The sequence below is a fragment of the Ostrinia nubilalis genome, chromosome Z (assembly GCF_963855985.1).
Source record: "Ostrinia nubilalis chromosome Z, ilOstNubi1.1, whole genome shotgun sequence".
Classification (NCBI taxonomy): Eukaryota; Metazoa; Arthropoda; class Insecta; order Lepidoptera; family Crambidae; genus Ostrinia; species Ostrinia nubilalis.
This window is the reverse complement of record NC_087119.1, coordinates 6,155,749-6,172,866: the sequence shown is the minus strand read 5'-3', so window position 1 is coordinate 6,172,866 and position 17,118 is coordinate 6,155,749. Positions and strand designations below refer to the sequence as shown.

General features: G+C 36.7%; 1 protein-coding gene across 1 annotated transcript in view; it reads right to left on the bottom strand.

Annotated features, from left to right (window-relative positions):
* Nucleotides 1–15,936, bottom strand: part of LOC135087175 (forkhead box protein F1-like) — a 284,057-nt gene extending 268,121 nt beyond the window's left edge. Inside the window, exon 1 of the mRNA XM_063982016.1 lies at nucleotides 15,200–15,936. Within this exon, the coding sequence (XP_063838086.1) occupies nucleotides 15,200–15,902 (703 nt within the window). The 5' untranslated portion in view covers nucleotides 15,903–15,936. The remainder of the gene's footprint in view (nucleotides 1–15,199) is intronic.
* Between the last annotated feature and the right edge of the window lie 1,182 nt (nucleotides 15,937–17,118).

Below are 17,118 nucleotides of genomic sequence, written 5' to 3'. Positions count from 1 at the left end.
CTTCCGGTCAAGAGGGCCTTTTCTAAATTACGCATTTTCTTATCAAAAGTTATATCAAACGCATAGTTATCTAGTCTTAAATTTAGACCTGATTACTTTAGTTTTAATACGCTAAAACAGTGATTTTCCCATTATATTCATATTTTACTAAAATAACGAATTGTTTCTATTCCAAGGATTGTACATCGCGATAGAAACATTTATTTCACGATAGAAACTTCTGCTCGATTTTCATACACTTTTATCTAAGTCGGGCATAATGAAAGTCTAGCCTACATAAGCTTAGTTAGATAATCAAAAATCTACATTCTATTGTTTTATCCATAAATTAAAACCGTGAGCCTTTCGATAGGTAATGTATAATAAAAAATACTGATCAGCTCTTTATCAATGAAGGAGGAGGCGGCAGTATGACGTAAAATGCAATTAAGTATACTGAAGTGCAACACAGTACAAGATAACGTTAAATTTTATTACACTAGCACTAGGAAAGCATGAATCTAAAGAACTATGCAACTTCTCGTCACTTTTACTTTCGGTCAACATCAGTTCGTTAGTTATTTTTTCGTGTTAAGAACTTACTCGTAAGTTTCTTAAATCTATCTATCTCAATCTTTAGGGGATTCGCCTTTGAACATAGGCCTCCTCTTCAACCCTCCACCGACTTCTGTCCCTGGCCACACGCATCCAGTTCACTCCAGCCTTCTGCGGATGTTGTCTGTCCACCGTTTAGGCGGTCTTCCCCTGCCGCGTTTGTTTTTGCGGGGTTTCCACTCCAGGGTCTTTCTGGCCCAGCGATCCTGGTTTATCCGTGCAATGTGCCCTGCTCATCTCCATCATAATGTCAGTATTTTGTTGCAATTTCTTACAAAACTTGCGTGCAAAAGGTAAAACCTCATATAAATCTAATATGTAAAATCATCAAAGTTCTAACGTTCGTAGCTCAGTTCATCAGACTGAGTTTAGAGGTATACATGTCTGAATAGTAAGTTTGGTTTATTACACTATTTTGTAATATAAAAACAAGATTTGGTCGATGGCCGCGTGACACAAAAGGCGCCACCTTCCATACAAAATCTGGAATATAATAAAAAATACTGATAAGCTCTGTATCAGTGAAGGAGGAGGTGCCAATTCAATGACAGTATGACGTAAAATGCAATTAAGTTATCTGAAGTGCAACTAAGTACTTACAAGATTTTATTATACTAGTACTAGGAAGGCATGATTCTAAAGAGCTTTGCTACAATCTTAAGAGATATACGAAAACAGCGAAAACCGTACGATGAGGTAAAAAAAAACGCATTTCCATTCATGATAAAGTAGGCGCAGTCAATTCTTGGTGAAGTACGGTGCAATACGCAGCCAAAAACATGCGGAATTTTTTGTCCACATCGGTACCAGGAAGTCCAGGAACGCATAAAAAAAACCGGCCAAGTGCGAGTCGGACTCGCGCACCGAGGGTTCCGTACAAACCTGCAAGGTTTACAAACTTCGTTCATTACGACAATCGAGTCATAGCTATGGTATTTTTATTGCAAAATGAAATTCATAACATTACAATGGGGAAAGATGGAGGAGCATAAATTTAAGACAAAGATCTCTTCATCGTTTAAGTAATCCTTTATTTTATAGTATTTGATATGAATTTCAACTTGATAGCTCTACGCGTTCATGAGGAAAAAAGTAATAAGTTTATAATAATAATAATAATAAATACACTTTATTGCACACCAAAGATAAGAACAGAAATTATTTATTAAAAAATTACAGATATATTTATTAAAAAATATATATTTTGTAATGTAACTAAAAATTTAAGGTTTTCGGAATTTTTCCTTTATGTGTGCTATAAAACGTTGCTTCATGCCAAATTTCGAGATTCTAGGTCGACTGGAAGTACCCTTTAGGTTTTGATTCCCTTGCGAGTACTTGCGAGTTTCAAAATATGCAGCTTAAATTGCTGTTTCTTTTGATTGCGTTGACATAGAAGTTTGATTTTGTTACAGCTTAAAGGTATTATAGACCTGAGTATTTGGTATGAATTTCAATTAAATACCTCTACGCGTTTATGAGGAAATGGGTAGTAAGTTTAAAATTATTAAAAAAAAATATATTATGTGATGTAACTAAAAATTTATGGTTTTCGTAATTTTTCCTTTATCTATGCTATAAGACGTTGCTTCGTACCAAATTTCAAGATTCTGAGTTCACGGGAAGCACCCTGTAGGTTTTGATTCCCTTGCAAGTGTCGAAAATTTGCGGCATAAACGGCTGTATCTTTTGATTGCGTTGGCTTAGAAGTTTTATTTTTTCACAGCTTCAAGGGACAGTAGACCTGAGTAATTGATATAAATTTCAGCTTCATACCTCCACGCGTTCCTGAGAAAAAGGGTCTTGACAGACGGACGGACGGACAACAAAGTGATCCTATAAGGGTTCCGTTTTTTCCTTTTGAGGTACGGAACCCTAAAAAGAGCTTTAGTACTACCCCGCTGCCTTTCACTCACTTCCGGTCAAGAGGGCCTTTTCTAAATTACGCATTTTCTTATCAAAAGTTATATCAAACGCATAGTTATCTAGTCTTAAATTTAGACCTGATTACTTTAGTTTTAATACGCTAAAACAGTGATTTTCCCATTATATTCATATTTTACTAAAATAACTAATTGTTTCTATTCCCAGGGATTGTACATCGCGATAGAAACATTTATTTCACGATAGAAACTTCTGCTCGATTTTCATACACTTTTATCTAAGTCGGGCATAATGAAAGTCTAGCCTACATAAGCTTAGTTAGATAATCAAAAATCTACATTCTATTGTTTTATCCATAAATTAAAACCGTGAGCCTTTCGATAGGTATAATAAAAAATACTGATCAGCTCTTTATCAATGAAGGAGGAGGCGGCAGTATGACGTAAAATGCAATTAAGTATACTGAAGTGCGACACAGTACAAGATAACTTTAAATTTTATTATACTAGCACTAGGAAAGCATGAATCTATAGAACTATGCAACTTCTCGTCACTTTTACTTTCGGTCAACATCCGTTCGTTAGTTATTTTTTCGTGTTAAGAACTTACTCGTAAGTTTCTTAAATCTATCTATCTCAATCTTTAGGGGATTCGCCTTTGAACATAGGCCTCCTCTTCAACCCTCCACCGACTTCTGTCCCTGGCCACACGCATCCAGTTCACTCCAGCCTTCTGCGGATGTTGTCTGTCCACCGTTTAGGCGGTCTTCCCCTGCCGCGTTTGTTTTTGTGGGGTTTCCAATCCAGGGTCTTTCTGGCCCAGCGATCCTGGTTTATCCGTGCAATGTGCCCTGCTCATCTCCATCATAATGTCAGTATTTTGTTGCAATTTCTTACAAAACTTGCGTGCAAATGGTAAAACCTCATATAAATCTAATATGTAAAATCATCAAAGTTCTAACATTCGTAGCTCAGTTCATCAGACTGAGTTTAGAGGTATACATACATGTCTGAATAGTAAGTTTGGTTTATTACACTATTTTGTAATATAAAAACAAGATTTGGTCGATGGCCGCGTGACACAAAAGGCGCCACCTTCCATACAAAATCTGGAATATAATAAAAAATACTGATAAGCTCTGTATCAGTGAAGGAGGAGGTGCCAATTCAAGGACAGTATGACGTAAAATGCAATTAAGTTATCTGAAGCGCACCAAAGTACTTACAAGATTTTATTATACTAGTACTAGGAAGGCATGAATCTAAAGAGCTTTGCTAGAATCTTAAGAGATATACGAAAACAGCGAAAACCGTACGATGAGATAAAAAAACGCATTTCTATTCATGATAAAGTAGGCGCAGTCAATTCTTGGTGAAGTACGGTGCAATACGCAGCCAAAAACACGCGGAATTTTTTGTCCACATCGGTACCAGGAAGTCCAGGAACGTATAAAAAAGAGCTTTAGTACTACCCCGCTGCCTTTCACTCACTTCCGGTCAAGAGGGCCTTTTCTAAATTACCTACGCATTTTCTTATCAAAAGTTATATCAAACGCATAGTTATCTAGTCTTAAATTTAGACCTGATTACTTTAGTTTTAATACGCTAAAACAGTGATTTTCCCATTATATTCATATTTTACTAAAATAACTAATTGTTTTTATTCCAAGGATTGTACATCGCGATAGAAACATTTATTGTCCATAAAGCTTCTGCTCGATTTTCATACACTTTTATCTAAGTCGGGCATAATGAAAGTCTAGCCTACATAAGCTTAGTTAGATAATCAAAAATCTACATTCTATTGTTTTATCCATAAATTAAAACCGTGAGCCTTTCGATAGGTATAATAAAAAATACTGATCAGCTCTTTATCAATGAAGGAGGAGGCGGCAGTATGACGTAAAATGCAATTAAGTACACTGAAGTGCGACACAGTACAAGATAACTTTAAATTTTATTATACTAGCACTAGGAAAGCATGAATCTATAGAACTATGCAACTTCTCGTCACTTTTACTTTCGGTCAACATCCGTTCGTTAGTTATTTTTTCGTGTTCAGAACTTACTCGTAAGTTTCTAAAATCTATGTATCTATGTATCTCAACCTTTAGGGGGTTCGCCTTTGAACATAGGCCTCCTCTTCAACCCTCCACCGACTTCTGTCCCTGGCCACTTGCATCCAGTTCACTCCAGCCTTCTGCCGGATGTCGTCTGTCCACCGTTTAGGCGGTCTTCCCCTGCCGCGGTTGTTGTTGCGGGGTTTCCATTCCAGGGTCTTTCTGGCCCAGCGATCCTGGTTTATCCGTGCAATGTGCCCTGCTCATCTCCATCATAATGTCAGTATTTTGTTGCAATTTCTTACAAAACTTGCGTGCAAAAGGTAAAAACTCATATAAATCTAATATGTAAAATCATCAAAGTTCTAACGTTCGTAGCTCAGTTCATCAGACTGAGTTTAGAGGTAATACTGAAGCTCTTTATCAATGAAGGAGGAGGTGCCAATTCAAGGACACAGTATGACGTAAAATGCAATTAGTAAACTGAAGTGCAACAAAGTACAAGATAAAGTAAAATTTTATTATACTAGTACTAGGAAGGCATGAATCTAAAGAGCTTTGCTAGAATCTTAAGAGTTATACGAAAACAGACAAAACGCTGGATGCAGGCCGCTACCAACCGTGCGATGTGGAAGTCATTGGGGGAGGCCTATGTTCAGCAGTGGTCCTATGGCTGTAATCATAAATGATGATACGAAAACAGCGAAAACCGTACTATAAGGTACAAATAAATAAATGTAATAAATATCCATGTACAAACTAAGCAAAGTTTGTACTATGGGCACTAGACAACGGATATAAACATATTTAAATACTTTTTTTTGTAAATACATAAATATTATACATAGTAACACCCAGACCCATCACAGAAATTAAAAATTCATCATTTAAATTTCTGCCCGGCCGGGAATCGAACCCGGGACCTCTCGCCATAGTAGTCCGTTCTGAACCACTACACCAAACGGCCGAGTAAAACAAACGCATTTCCATTCATGATAAAGTAGGCGGAGTCAATATTCTTGGTGAAGTATGGGGCAATATGGAGCCAAGAACACGCGGAAATTTTTTGTCCACATCGGTACCAGGAACGCATAAAAAAGAGCTTTACTACTACCCCGCTGCCTTTCACTCACTTCCGGTCAAGAGAGCCTATTCTAAATTACGCATTTTCTTATCAAGAGTTCTATTCATAAATGGAGCATTCATAAAAGTCCACAACACAGTACAAGATAAAGTTAAATTTTATTACACTAGTACTAGGAAAGCATGAATCTAAAGAGCTATGGCCTATGCTACTTCTCGTCACTTTCTTACTTTCGGACAACTTCCGTTCGTAAGTTATTTTTTCGTGTTAACAAATAAGGCCGAGTTGCACCATCTTACTTTAACTTTGACAAACCTCAAAAAACTGTCAAACTCGTTACAAAAACTACCGGTTATCGTTAAAGTTACCGTTAAAGTTTAGTGGTGCAACTCAGCCTAAGTCTCTTGAATATCAAGTCTAAATTCCAATAATGATTATGTGTAAACTAAACACATTTAGTTGTAAAATTGTTACTTAGCTCACTTTTATGTTAAGCTCACAAGAAATGACGTTACTATCGCTGCAAAAACAATAAAATTATCAGCGAATTTTACGTCACATTATAACCAGTGTGGTCACAAGTCCATACGATTGATTATTATGGATGAAGTCACATTACATTCCACATTGCGATGAGATTTATCAGTCAAACACTCATTAAATAAAATTACCGCTTAATCTGATACACGGATTTTGGATAAACATCAAGTTCCCTTCCGCCATATTCATGCCGGCAGATAACGAAAACAGCGAATACCTCTATAAGGTAAAAAAAAACGCATTTCCATTTATGATAAAGTAGGCGGAGTCAATCCTTGGTGAAGGATGGTGCAATATGCAGCCAAGAACACGCGGAAATCCCTATAGGCATGGGTTTTTTGTCCACTTAGGTACCAGGAACGCATAAATCCAAAGAGCTTTACTAATAGCCCGCTGCCTTTCTCTCACTTCCGGTCAAGAGAGCCTTTCCTAAATTACGCATTTTTTGATCAAAAGTTATATCAAATGAATATCTAGTTTAAACCTAGACCTGATTACTTTAGTGTTAATACGCTAAAACAGTGATTTCCCCATTATATTTTACAAAAAAGGAGCTAGTGTAAGACGCGTCTCGTTCGTCAATTCCTGTGACGTATAAGTACCGCTGCGAAAATCAATAATGCAATCTGCGCTTCGCGCATTCTCCTACGTCACTTAAAAGTGTAGTGTGTGCCCGTAAATCTGTACGATATCAATAATATTTCTCGTTTCTGAAATATGACTGCAAAATAATTTGATAATTAATGATTTTCGGAAATTATATTGAATGAATATTAAGCACGTCACGATTCACGCGACAATAAAATGTATGATACTTGATTCTGTCGGCCGTTTGGTGTAGTGGTTCTAAAAAGGACTACTATGCCGAGAGGTCCCGCGCTCGATCCGCGGCCGGGCAGAAATTGAAATGATGAATTTTAATTTCTGTGACGGGTCTGGGTGTTACTATGTATAATATGTATGTATGTATTTAAAAAAAAGTATAATTATGTACATAGTATAGCCGTTAAGCACCCATAGCACAAGCATATTAATTGCTTACTTTGGGGCTGGATAGCGCTGTGTGAAATTGTCAAAAGATTTTATTTTATTTATTTATTCTAGCATTGACAAATTAATATTATGCATACTGTGACAAATTAATGACTGATACTTGATTCTGGCATTGACTAATAATATGCATACTGAGGATCAACTGGTTCGTTTCAAAACTTTACATCTTATTTTGAAAATATTTTCATTTAAGGTAAAGTTTAGAGAGTAAACATTAATCCCCTTACTAATAAAAAGTTAATCACTTGTTGAACACTGTTTTAAAATAACCTAATTCCATAATAAATCACGTGTGATCAATGAGTGTGTAAGTTTTATTAGTAAGGGGGTTAATGTTTACTAATGTAGCATACTATAAATCATTGAATTTAATGACGTAAGTCAACATAATAAAATATGATTAAAACTGACTCATTAGAATACCAATGCTAAAAATTCTCCTTAATAAACGTAATTTATTTTCCTAAGTTGTCGCTTAACCAGTCCCTAGTACGTCATTTGCGTTCCGTTGGACAGTGGAAACAGTGCACCCTCCGTTAGACAGCTCCTGCGTTTCATGGGGCCCTGGTAGCCCGGTCGCGCCTGTTCCCCAGAACGTCAATACCGAGGCGCAGAGACCACGATCGATATGCGACGTGCGCGAGCCACCTGGGCATTCCTCACCCTTCAGTTGGACGACCACGCCAATGGTATGTAGACGTCGTTCGCGAAAACAATAAAGGTCGCATTTACACGCCGCATTTTTATAGACTCGAAATATGTGAAGACTGTGCAAGTGCGCGCCGTAATCTTTTATTGAAAAGTAAATTGTGAGGACTTTGTATCCTGAATAATCCTGATTGACAAGTGAAGAAAACATAAATTGGTGAACTTGAATAACATTATCAAGGTGAATACTATACTATACAAAATCCGTGATATTAATGTAACTAACATTACATCATTAGAATCAATTTAATAAAATTACTACCTGTAGTAAGAATTAGCCTATGCGCAGACTATTGATTTTTCGTCGTCCGATAGTTTAGTCGGGCAGGTGATCAATATGGGCATCTAAGGAAGTGCGCACAATACGCCGATTCGATTTGGCCGATTCTTCATACAATTTAAAATCGGGCACAACTATCGGCCAACTAAAAATGGATGGTCTGCGCCTAGTCTTAAAATAATTATTAACCTCGCACTAAAAAATTTACAAAAAATGTTCCGAGCATTCAACATCTCAAGTGGCAAGCGTCACCGGTAACAGAAACCAAATCATTGAAGGGTCATAATTGGAATAGCTTTTCGATAACTCGCACTCGAGTGGCGAAGTGAGTCGACGCAGCCGAGTTCACGTGTCATCACTAGTCGAGTGCGATCGACAGCAATTTACGGGCCTGATGATAGCCATGAGTCATGGGAACGATCAGCAGTTCCTGTAGATAAGTTTTTGTAGATGTTGCTGTCACAACTACAAGCTTCTGGGGTGTATTATGTCAAGTCTATCAGCTTATTCCGATGAGATGATAATAAATTGATCCTTAAGATTTTTTCCGTAAGTCCAAAGTGAGAACTTAAAATTCATCGCGAAATGAAGACTAATCAAGTCAGTGTTTATTCAATATGTTTGTTACTCTTTCACGCAAAAACTACTGCACGGATTTTGATGAAACTTTACAGTATCATTGTTTATAATCCAGAATAACATATAGGCTATAATTTATGACGATCTTTGACAGACAAAATTTCACACGTGTATAGCCGCGGGCAAAAGCTAGTTAGCAATAATTCTAATGGTAAGTTAATAATAATCAATTAAAGGCGTTAGTTTTCCCGCAAAAATAAAACTATGTCAATCAATAATGTCTTGGTTAAATACAGGGTGGCCAAAACAGTGAGGTCTAAAAGAAAAATTTAGATTCCTTACATCAAGGTGTACCTAAATCACCCCCATGTATATGTTACGGTTAATGTGATTAATTGAAAATTATGAATAATAACCGGTTATTATGAATAATTACCGACAGTCGCGGTAAAAGTGATAAATTAATAACATTTAACAGTGCTTATTTAATCATTCAACCTTAGTATTAACAAATATCATAAAAGAGAACAACGTCTTGTGTACGTGCTCTTGTACAGCCAAAATTTTTGAACGTTTTGATATCATATATTAATATAATTTGGCATAATGAGTTTGGAATGTTTCTTGCATAATATTACTTTTCCATGATGCCCATAACATAATGTTTTGATTTAAAGTGAAAAATAGGTTAAGGTGCGGCGGGGGTGGCCCTTGGGCCACCCCTAAGCCGCCTATTTAGTTTTATACACACATAAATGATCTCATATTAATCACATTTACCAAATCATGCGGTAATTATTCATAATAACCGGCGATTATTCATAATTTTCACATTTATCACTTTGACCGTAACATATATACTACGATTGTGCTTAGTTTAGGAGATAGAGTTAATTTTGTGATATTTTAAAATTTTATGACCTTTAAACATTTTTATCTTTTTTTTGGGTTGACTTTTTTCAGATTTCTTTTTTTCGACAGATTTGTTATTAATTGCAAATGTTTGAAAAAATAATCACCTTTCTATCTTTGATTCAAGATACAAAAGTTTTGCTAGAAACATTAAAATTATGCTTTTATCAGAACACTATCAAATTTTCAACTTAAAACTTTAAGTAAAAAAAGGAACTTCCATAGGTCCAAAACCATTTTAAAAACTGCGCCGTTTCCTAAACATTCATAATAATACAAAAAAACATGTACTTAATGGGCCACTATTTCCTGTAATCGGTCCACTAAAGTGGTAAGTCGGAGATTCCGCTAAATGTTTTTGACTTTCTTAGAGTGAATTAATATTGAGAATCCTCTAAGTTTACATTACGTAGAACAGATTTAGAGCAGTAACTGGACAGAACATGTTTTAATTCTCAACGAGGAAGCTCTTTCCCTTCATCACACCTGGTGGAAACTGATGATTAGGCTGAAGGTGGAAGGGAACTTCAACTACAAAGGAACTATGGCTTCCTACCTCCAAATTCCGGAACACATTGTTATTTTAAGTAAGTTTTAATGAACATAAACCAAATATCCCTCCTTCTTCTTCTCACTGTAGTAGGTATTTCAAGGGTAATAGTAAAATGTAACAACTGCCTCTGTCTTCAAGTGGTAAGAGGTAAGTTTCAGAGGTCCCGGGTTTGATTCCCAGTGGAGGTGAAATTTTCTGCTCGGTTTGGTTGGTGGTAGGGTTTGATCTAAGTCTGCCTGGCTAGCAACTCTACTATTTTAATAAGTCTGTCACTATAACAATAATGTTAATAGCATTACTGTATTCCGGCATTTGGAGGTAGGAAGCCATAGTTCCTCTGTAGTTCAAGTTCCCTTCCACCTTCAGCCTAATCATCAGTTTCCACCAGGTGTGATGAAGGGCAAGAGCTTCCTCGTTGAGAATTAAAACATGTTCTGTCCAGTTACTGCTCTAAATCTGTCCTACGTAATGTAAACTTAGAGGATTCCCAATATTAATTCACTCTAAGAAAGTCAAAAACATGTAACGTAATCTCCGACATACCACTTTAGTGGACCGATTACAAGAAATAGTGGCCCATTAAGTACATGGTTTTTTGTATTATTATGAATGTTCAGGAAACGGCGCAGTTTTTAAAATGGTTTTGGACCTATGGAAGTTCCTTTTTTTACTTAAAGTTTTAAGTTGAAAATTTGATAGTGTTCTGATAAAAGCATAATTTTAATGTTTCTAGCAAAACTTTTGTATCTTGAATCAAAGATAAGAAGGTGATAATTTTTTTCAAACATCTGAAATTAATAACAAATCTGTCGAAAAAAAGAAATCTGAAAAAAGTCAACCCAAAAAATAGATAAAAATGTTTAAAGCCTACTAGGTCATAAAATTTTAAAATATCACAAAATTAACTCTATCTCCTAAACTAAGCACAATCGTAGTATATACATGGGGGTGATTTAGGTACACCTTGATGTAAGGAATCTAAATTTTTCTTTTAGACCTCACTGTTTTGGCCACCCTGTATAAATCTAAACTTGTTTTTATTTAGATTTTTTAATGCATTGTACTTATCATGCAAGACGATCGGTGTATTTGGTTTGAATATATTACAATAAAAAAAAATGGAACAGTTATTTATTCAGTTAAATATAAAATTCACAGATTAATATAACATTAAAAATAAAATAGTAACAAGAAGTGGTGAGCAGCACTAAATGGGGAATTTTAATAGAAATCAAATACTTATTTGATTAATTAGGACATTTAGAATAAAAAAGACTGAAAAAATATTAAAATGTTAATTAGTTTCAAATAATAAATTCATCCATCATCATCAAGCATCTGAAATCTGAATTTCAGTCAAGTTTTTGTTGCATGAGTCATGTTGGTCCTGGATCATTAGTGGGACCGTAACTGTAACAGCCCACAGGTATTGCTTACAATTTATTTTGTATCAGAAACTTGTGTGACAAATTAATGGTTAAAAGCAGCTTCTTAACCCACAATCATAGGGTCACATGAAACAAAGTTATTGACCAAACTCAAAATGTACAATGTACAATAATGTACATATACAATAAATTAATATAATTTATTTTCTGTGAGATGGCTTTTAAGTTTGATTTACACGTATTAAGTAGTTAAGTAGGTAGGATCACTTAAAATTAAGTTAAAATTTTGTTACCTACTTAACTACTTAATACGTGTAAATCAGCCTATAAAGAGCGCTATTTTATAAAATCCTACATTGCATTAACCCTACTATGCTTAGATATCAATATTGGCCAGTAGTCAGAAGAAACAGCGCAAGAAACTCGCAATCTTTTAAAATGTATGCCTAAAGACGCTATCAGCGTATTTTCCAAATTTTTATTTCATTATTTTACAAAAATAAATTATGCATTTGCGCATTAACGAACAGCGTAAAGTAGATTCTTTGTGATTTTTTGAAGGATTCAAAGGCAAGGAAGTTATGTATCAAAATGTAGCCCTTTACGGATCGTGTTTTACAATCGCATTCACAAATGATACTTGCTTAAGTGAAGCAGCAAATCGAACGCACAGCGTTGAATAGAGCTGTGATTGGTTCGTATGTGACCCTGTGAGTCCACGCGCTCTGTGAAACCTCATAGTAATGTTTGTGAATACGGGCGTTAGCCCTTTACGAGACTAGTTTACCACTATAATGATAATAATAATAATAATAGCTCCTGAGCCTGCAATAGCTCCTGTGCACAGGCTGGGGATGGTCTCTAGCTACATCCCATGATATAGTCAGAGACTAGATCCAGCATGTGCACCACTTTCACTTTTGTCGATTATTTTGCGCTTAAAACGGCCTCTACGTGTTGGATCTGTATCCCCACGCAAGCCTTATAAAGGACCGGGCCACTTTTGACCCGTGAGCTCCAAAGCGTACAAACATAATAATAATAATAAATCATTTATTTGCCAGAATACGGTTACAAATGGTTATAAAAAGAGAAGTTTCCAACATATTCTATCGTACATACGATGTGCAAATATTACAAAAAATACGGTTATGTTTTTAATATTAAAAAGTAGTATCATTATTAATTGAATGTCATGCAAATGTCAGAAAATGATTATGAATTATTGAATTATTGAAATAGCACAAACATATTATTACATTAGATTCATACAATGTCAATGATACATAATGTCATATTTTAAGAAATTTTTGATGACGTCTTAAGATCTGAAATCAGTGAGATTTCTTTACATCTATTCCCGTTAACAGAAGCAAAAACATGCCCCATTTTTATTTGACGTAGTAAGCAGTAACGTCATAGAAAAATAAATTGGGAGTCTTCTTGAAACTGTTTGTGTTATGTAGCCCGCATTAGGTACTCAGATGACGGGCAACATTGTAAGCTCGCGTAAATATTTAAGTTCACCATAAACAATTTGTTGCAAAGTAGAACCTAAACCTACTGTAATAAGATACTATAATGTTTGACTTGATGTGCCGTCGTATCTTAATTATGTCTCTATTGTTACAGATAGCTGAAGTCGGCAACTGCGTGTGACTTAACTGATAATCTTAAGTTGATTGTGCAAATTAAGTTGTGATTCAATGTTGCGCAATAGACCCCTACTTTGTTATCGTCATCATCAACAGCCCTTTACAGTCCACTGCTGGACTATGAGCCTCCTCCACTATAGTGGAGGGTTTTGCCATAATCCCCACGGTTGGCAGGCGGGCCCCCTTTTGTTAAACTGATAGGGTAAAAAGATTATAAGACATGTAAAGGTCTGAAGGAGCAAAACTTATTTTTTATTATTATTCTTATTAATAATAAAAAATAAGCCTTTTTTTTTTTCTTTTGTAGTATATTTGATGATTTGTAAGCAAGTTTTTAAATAGTCTAACATTAATAAAGATATTTTTAATTTGACTTAATATTTTTACGATATTTGATTAATTAACTTAGTGAAAGGTCTTTTAATATACTCGTAAGTATAAATTAAGCTGAATGTTGTTCATGAATTAAAACATTTTTAACTGGATTGGACTGAATTCATTTAAAAAAATCCTATCTGCACGGTAATACTATCTATACAGTATTCCAACTCGGCCATATTTTTGAAATAAATGTCAACAGCCCCGCGGTACGTCACGGTATGACAACATGCGATAGGGCTGCTCACCCACAGTAGCCATTCTAATTACATCTGTCTACTTAGAATTTCTATCTAGTTTTGTGATTGTAATTTTTTTTTATTAAGACAAACAAAATACTTCGTGAATGGAATAGGATAAAATGCATGTTGTTTTTTGATTAGTAGATTTAATTTTAAAAAATATACTAAAATAATTTTGAATCTACTAATCATAATGAGTACTCAATGACCTGTTACTTTAATTTCAGGCGGGTGAAATCGTTGGAAAAAGCTGGTTTTATACAATATATAATTTTCATTTCAAATCAAACTGACTGAAAATGACCATTTCTGACAGTTAATGACTAGTTTTTGACAAATTTGACCGTAAATGACGATCAGTCAAATTCAATCTCCTTAGTCATTTCAACATTAGGCCATCGACGTCCGTTCGGCACATTCGCGACACCCCTAATTTTTTCATCTCGACCACGTCCCGAGATTTGAAATTCGAAGGAAAGCTCGCTTTTCGTCGTTTTATATGAAGTTACAATACTGTATGATATTATTACCGTGCTATCTGCCTCTAGTTTTCTTTATTCCATAAATGATAGGTAACACAACATTTCCACAAAGAAACCTGTGCCTTCAATAAGTGGATAAGTGATATTCATTATTTTCTTAACATTTCTATAAACACTAACAATTTTAAAATTATTTTTTAAAGTTTTTGGAAAATGTGCCCGAATATAAATTAAGGAAAAAAACAATCAGGCCATGCTATAGTTTGTTTCATCTTTGTATGTAATAATATCAACATTTAGCAAACAGTTTACTTTCTAAATAAGATATTCTTTATCCTTATTAGTTAGAAATTATCCTTATAATTTATCCTTGCATAACCTTAATGAACCGATGACCATTATAAGATACTCAAAGATTTTTTTCGAATTTTGTCTCAGTGGATAAATGAGAGAAAGATTTTTAAGATTACCGATGCAGGTCGTCTTGGCAACTTTTTACATGCACATTTTTTTGGTGAAATATAGGTATTTAGACCTGATAAAACCTAAACAAGCTTTTTCTCGTACTTAAGGTTACCTTGCTACGTTCCTGGTTATAATATTCTGAAAATAGGAATAAAAAGTTGCCTGTCCAATGAAATCAGCTTAAACTATTAAACATTTCTACAGGTTTTGAAAAATGTTGTCCAAAACAGGTACTGGTTATATTTAAATAAATGTTTGCAGAGCAAGGGTTAAAAACCATTAATGAAAATCCTTGTCTACGGTCACGCTCAGCTTTACTATGAATTATAAATCAAAGACTCACCATGCTCGTTGGTGACGGCGTACTGGTAGTTGGGTATGAGGTCGGGCAGCTCGTGGTGGGCGGGCAGCGCCGGCGCCGGCGGCCGGTAGCCGTCCACACCGCCGTACAGCGGCCACTCGCGCTCCACGCCGTACGCGCAGTACTCGCCGCCGTACAGCTGCTGCCCCGAGGACCCCGCGTGCGGGTACGCGCACGAGCTGTAGTCCAGCGAAGACCCCCCGCCGCCAGAACCACTCCCGCCCGCCAACTCAAAACCACCCTGCGACGGAGGCAGCGCCGCCACACCACTTCCACTCAAGTAACCCCCGCTCCCGAATTGAGGCTTCAACGCCTGGCACTTGCGGCGGAACCCTCGCGGCCTTCTTCTGAACGACCCCTCCTCAAACATGAACTCCGACGACGGGTCGATCGTCCAGTAGTGCCCTTTGCCCGGCCGACCCAGCCCTTTCGGCAGCTTCACAAAACACTCGTTCAGGCTCAGGTTGTGGCGCACGGAGTTCTTCCAGCCCTGGTAGGAGCTGCGGAAGAACGGGAACTGCTGTTGGAGGAATGCGTATATCTCGCTGAGGGTCAGCCGTTTGTTGGGCGAGTGCCTGATGGCCATGACGATGAGGGCTATGTAGGAGTAGGGTGGTTTTTCTTGGCGTCTGGTGGCAGGCGCCCGGCGCGCCGCCTCCTCGGTGGTTTGGTCCTCGGTCTTCATGCGTGCGGTGCGCGGCGCGTGCGCTTCGGAGCGCTGGTCGGAGCACAGTGCGCCGCCCACCGTGCGCCCGCGCCGCCCAGGCCCGCCCCCGACCCCCTCCGCCGCAGCGTCACTCCCACGCCGGCTCTACACACTCGCTTATTGGCAAGCCGTCTCATTATGCCCTACCTATTTGTACGGGTATAATTCTAAGCTGAATTTCAGAGCATCTCCGTGTTTTATTTTTCAGATTTAGAAATCGCTAGATTCAATTTTCCATCAATTGGTTGAGCTTTCGTATGGTGAGTGACTGACTACCTACCTACATCGTCAATTCTTAATCACTTCTAAAAACATCAGTCAGTAAAAACTTGCGGCGAATGTTGAAGACAGGTCGTTGCACTCCACGAGCCCCCAGTCCGCATCATCCACAATTCACAAACACTGAACAGAGGAAGCCCGCTTAGACAATAATATTTATCCGTCGCAAGGACGGCTGTCGAACGCGCGCTCTTGACCTAGCACAATTAAACCAAACATTTTACTAGATCTATAAAACAGTTATACGACGTTACACCAAATATTTACCATAAAGCGTAAACCAAAAGTTTTGCATTAAACTTGCCGGATTTATTTACTCGGGCTCGTAAACATAGGCCATTACAATTCAAGCTCTATCATGAACTAGTAAAGTTGCTTTTACGAACGAATCTTTCTAAATGTTGTTACGGGTATGGTCCGCACTAATAAAAACCGTAGCAGAAACAAACGAACGGTAGTAAACAAAAAGCAACTAAGAACCATTGAATAGTAAGAATCTTATTTGTAATAAAATTTTAGTCATCGCCTAAATGAATGAAAAGTTTTCAGCTGAATTGCTTGCATTGATAAGGGGTATTTAAGTGGTATCTCAAGCTAATGGAAATAAATATATGCTATTATAATCACCCTTGAAATATTCTAAGAAATTGAACTAATTAATAATAACTAGTGATGGGCCGACTATGGTCTTTGCCGACTAACCGACTAGCCGACTAATCGGTTTTCAAATTGCCGACTAGTCGGCCGACTAATCGGCAATGCCGATCATTCTACTTGTCCGATGAATAATAATTATATAGATTTCTAAATAGATAAATATAACTTCTTGAGAAATGAGATTTACCTATTTAATATGAGAAAAAATAAAAAGCAACATTAAAATCACCTAACAGTACCTAAGGTAGATATCATAATT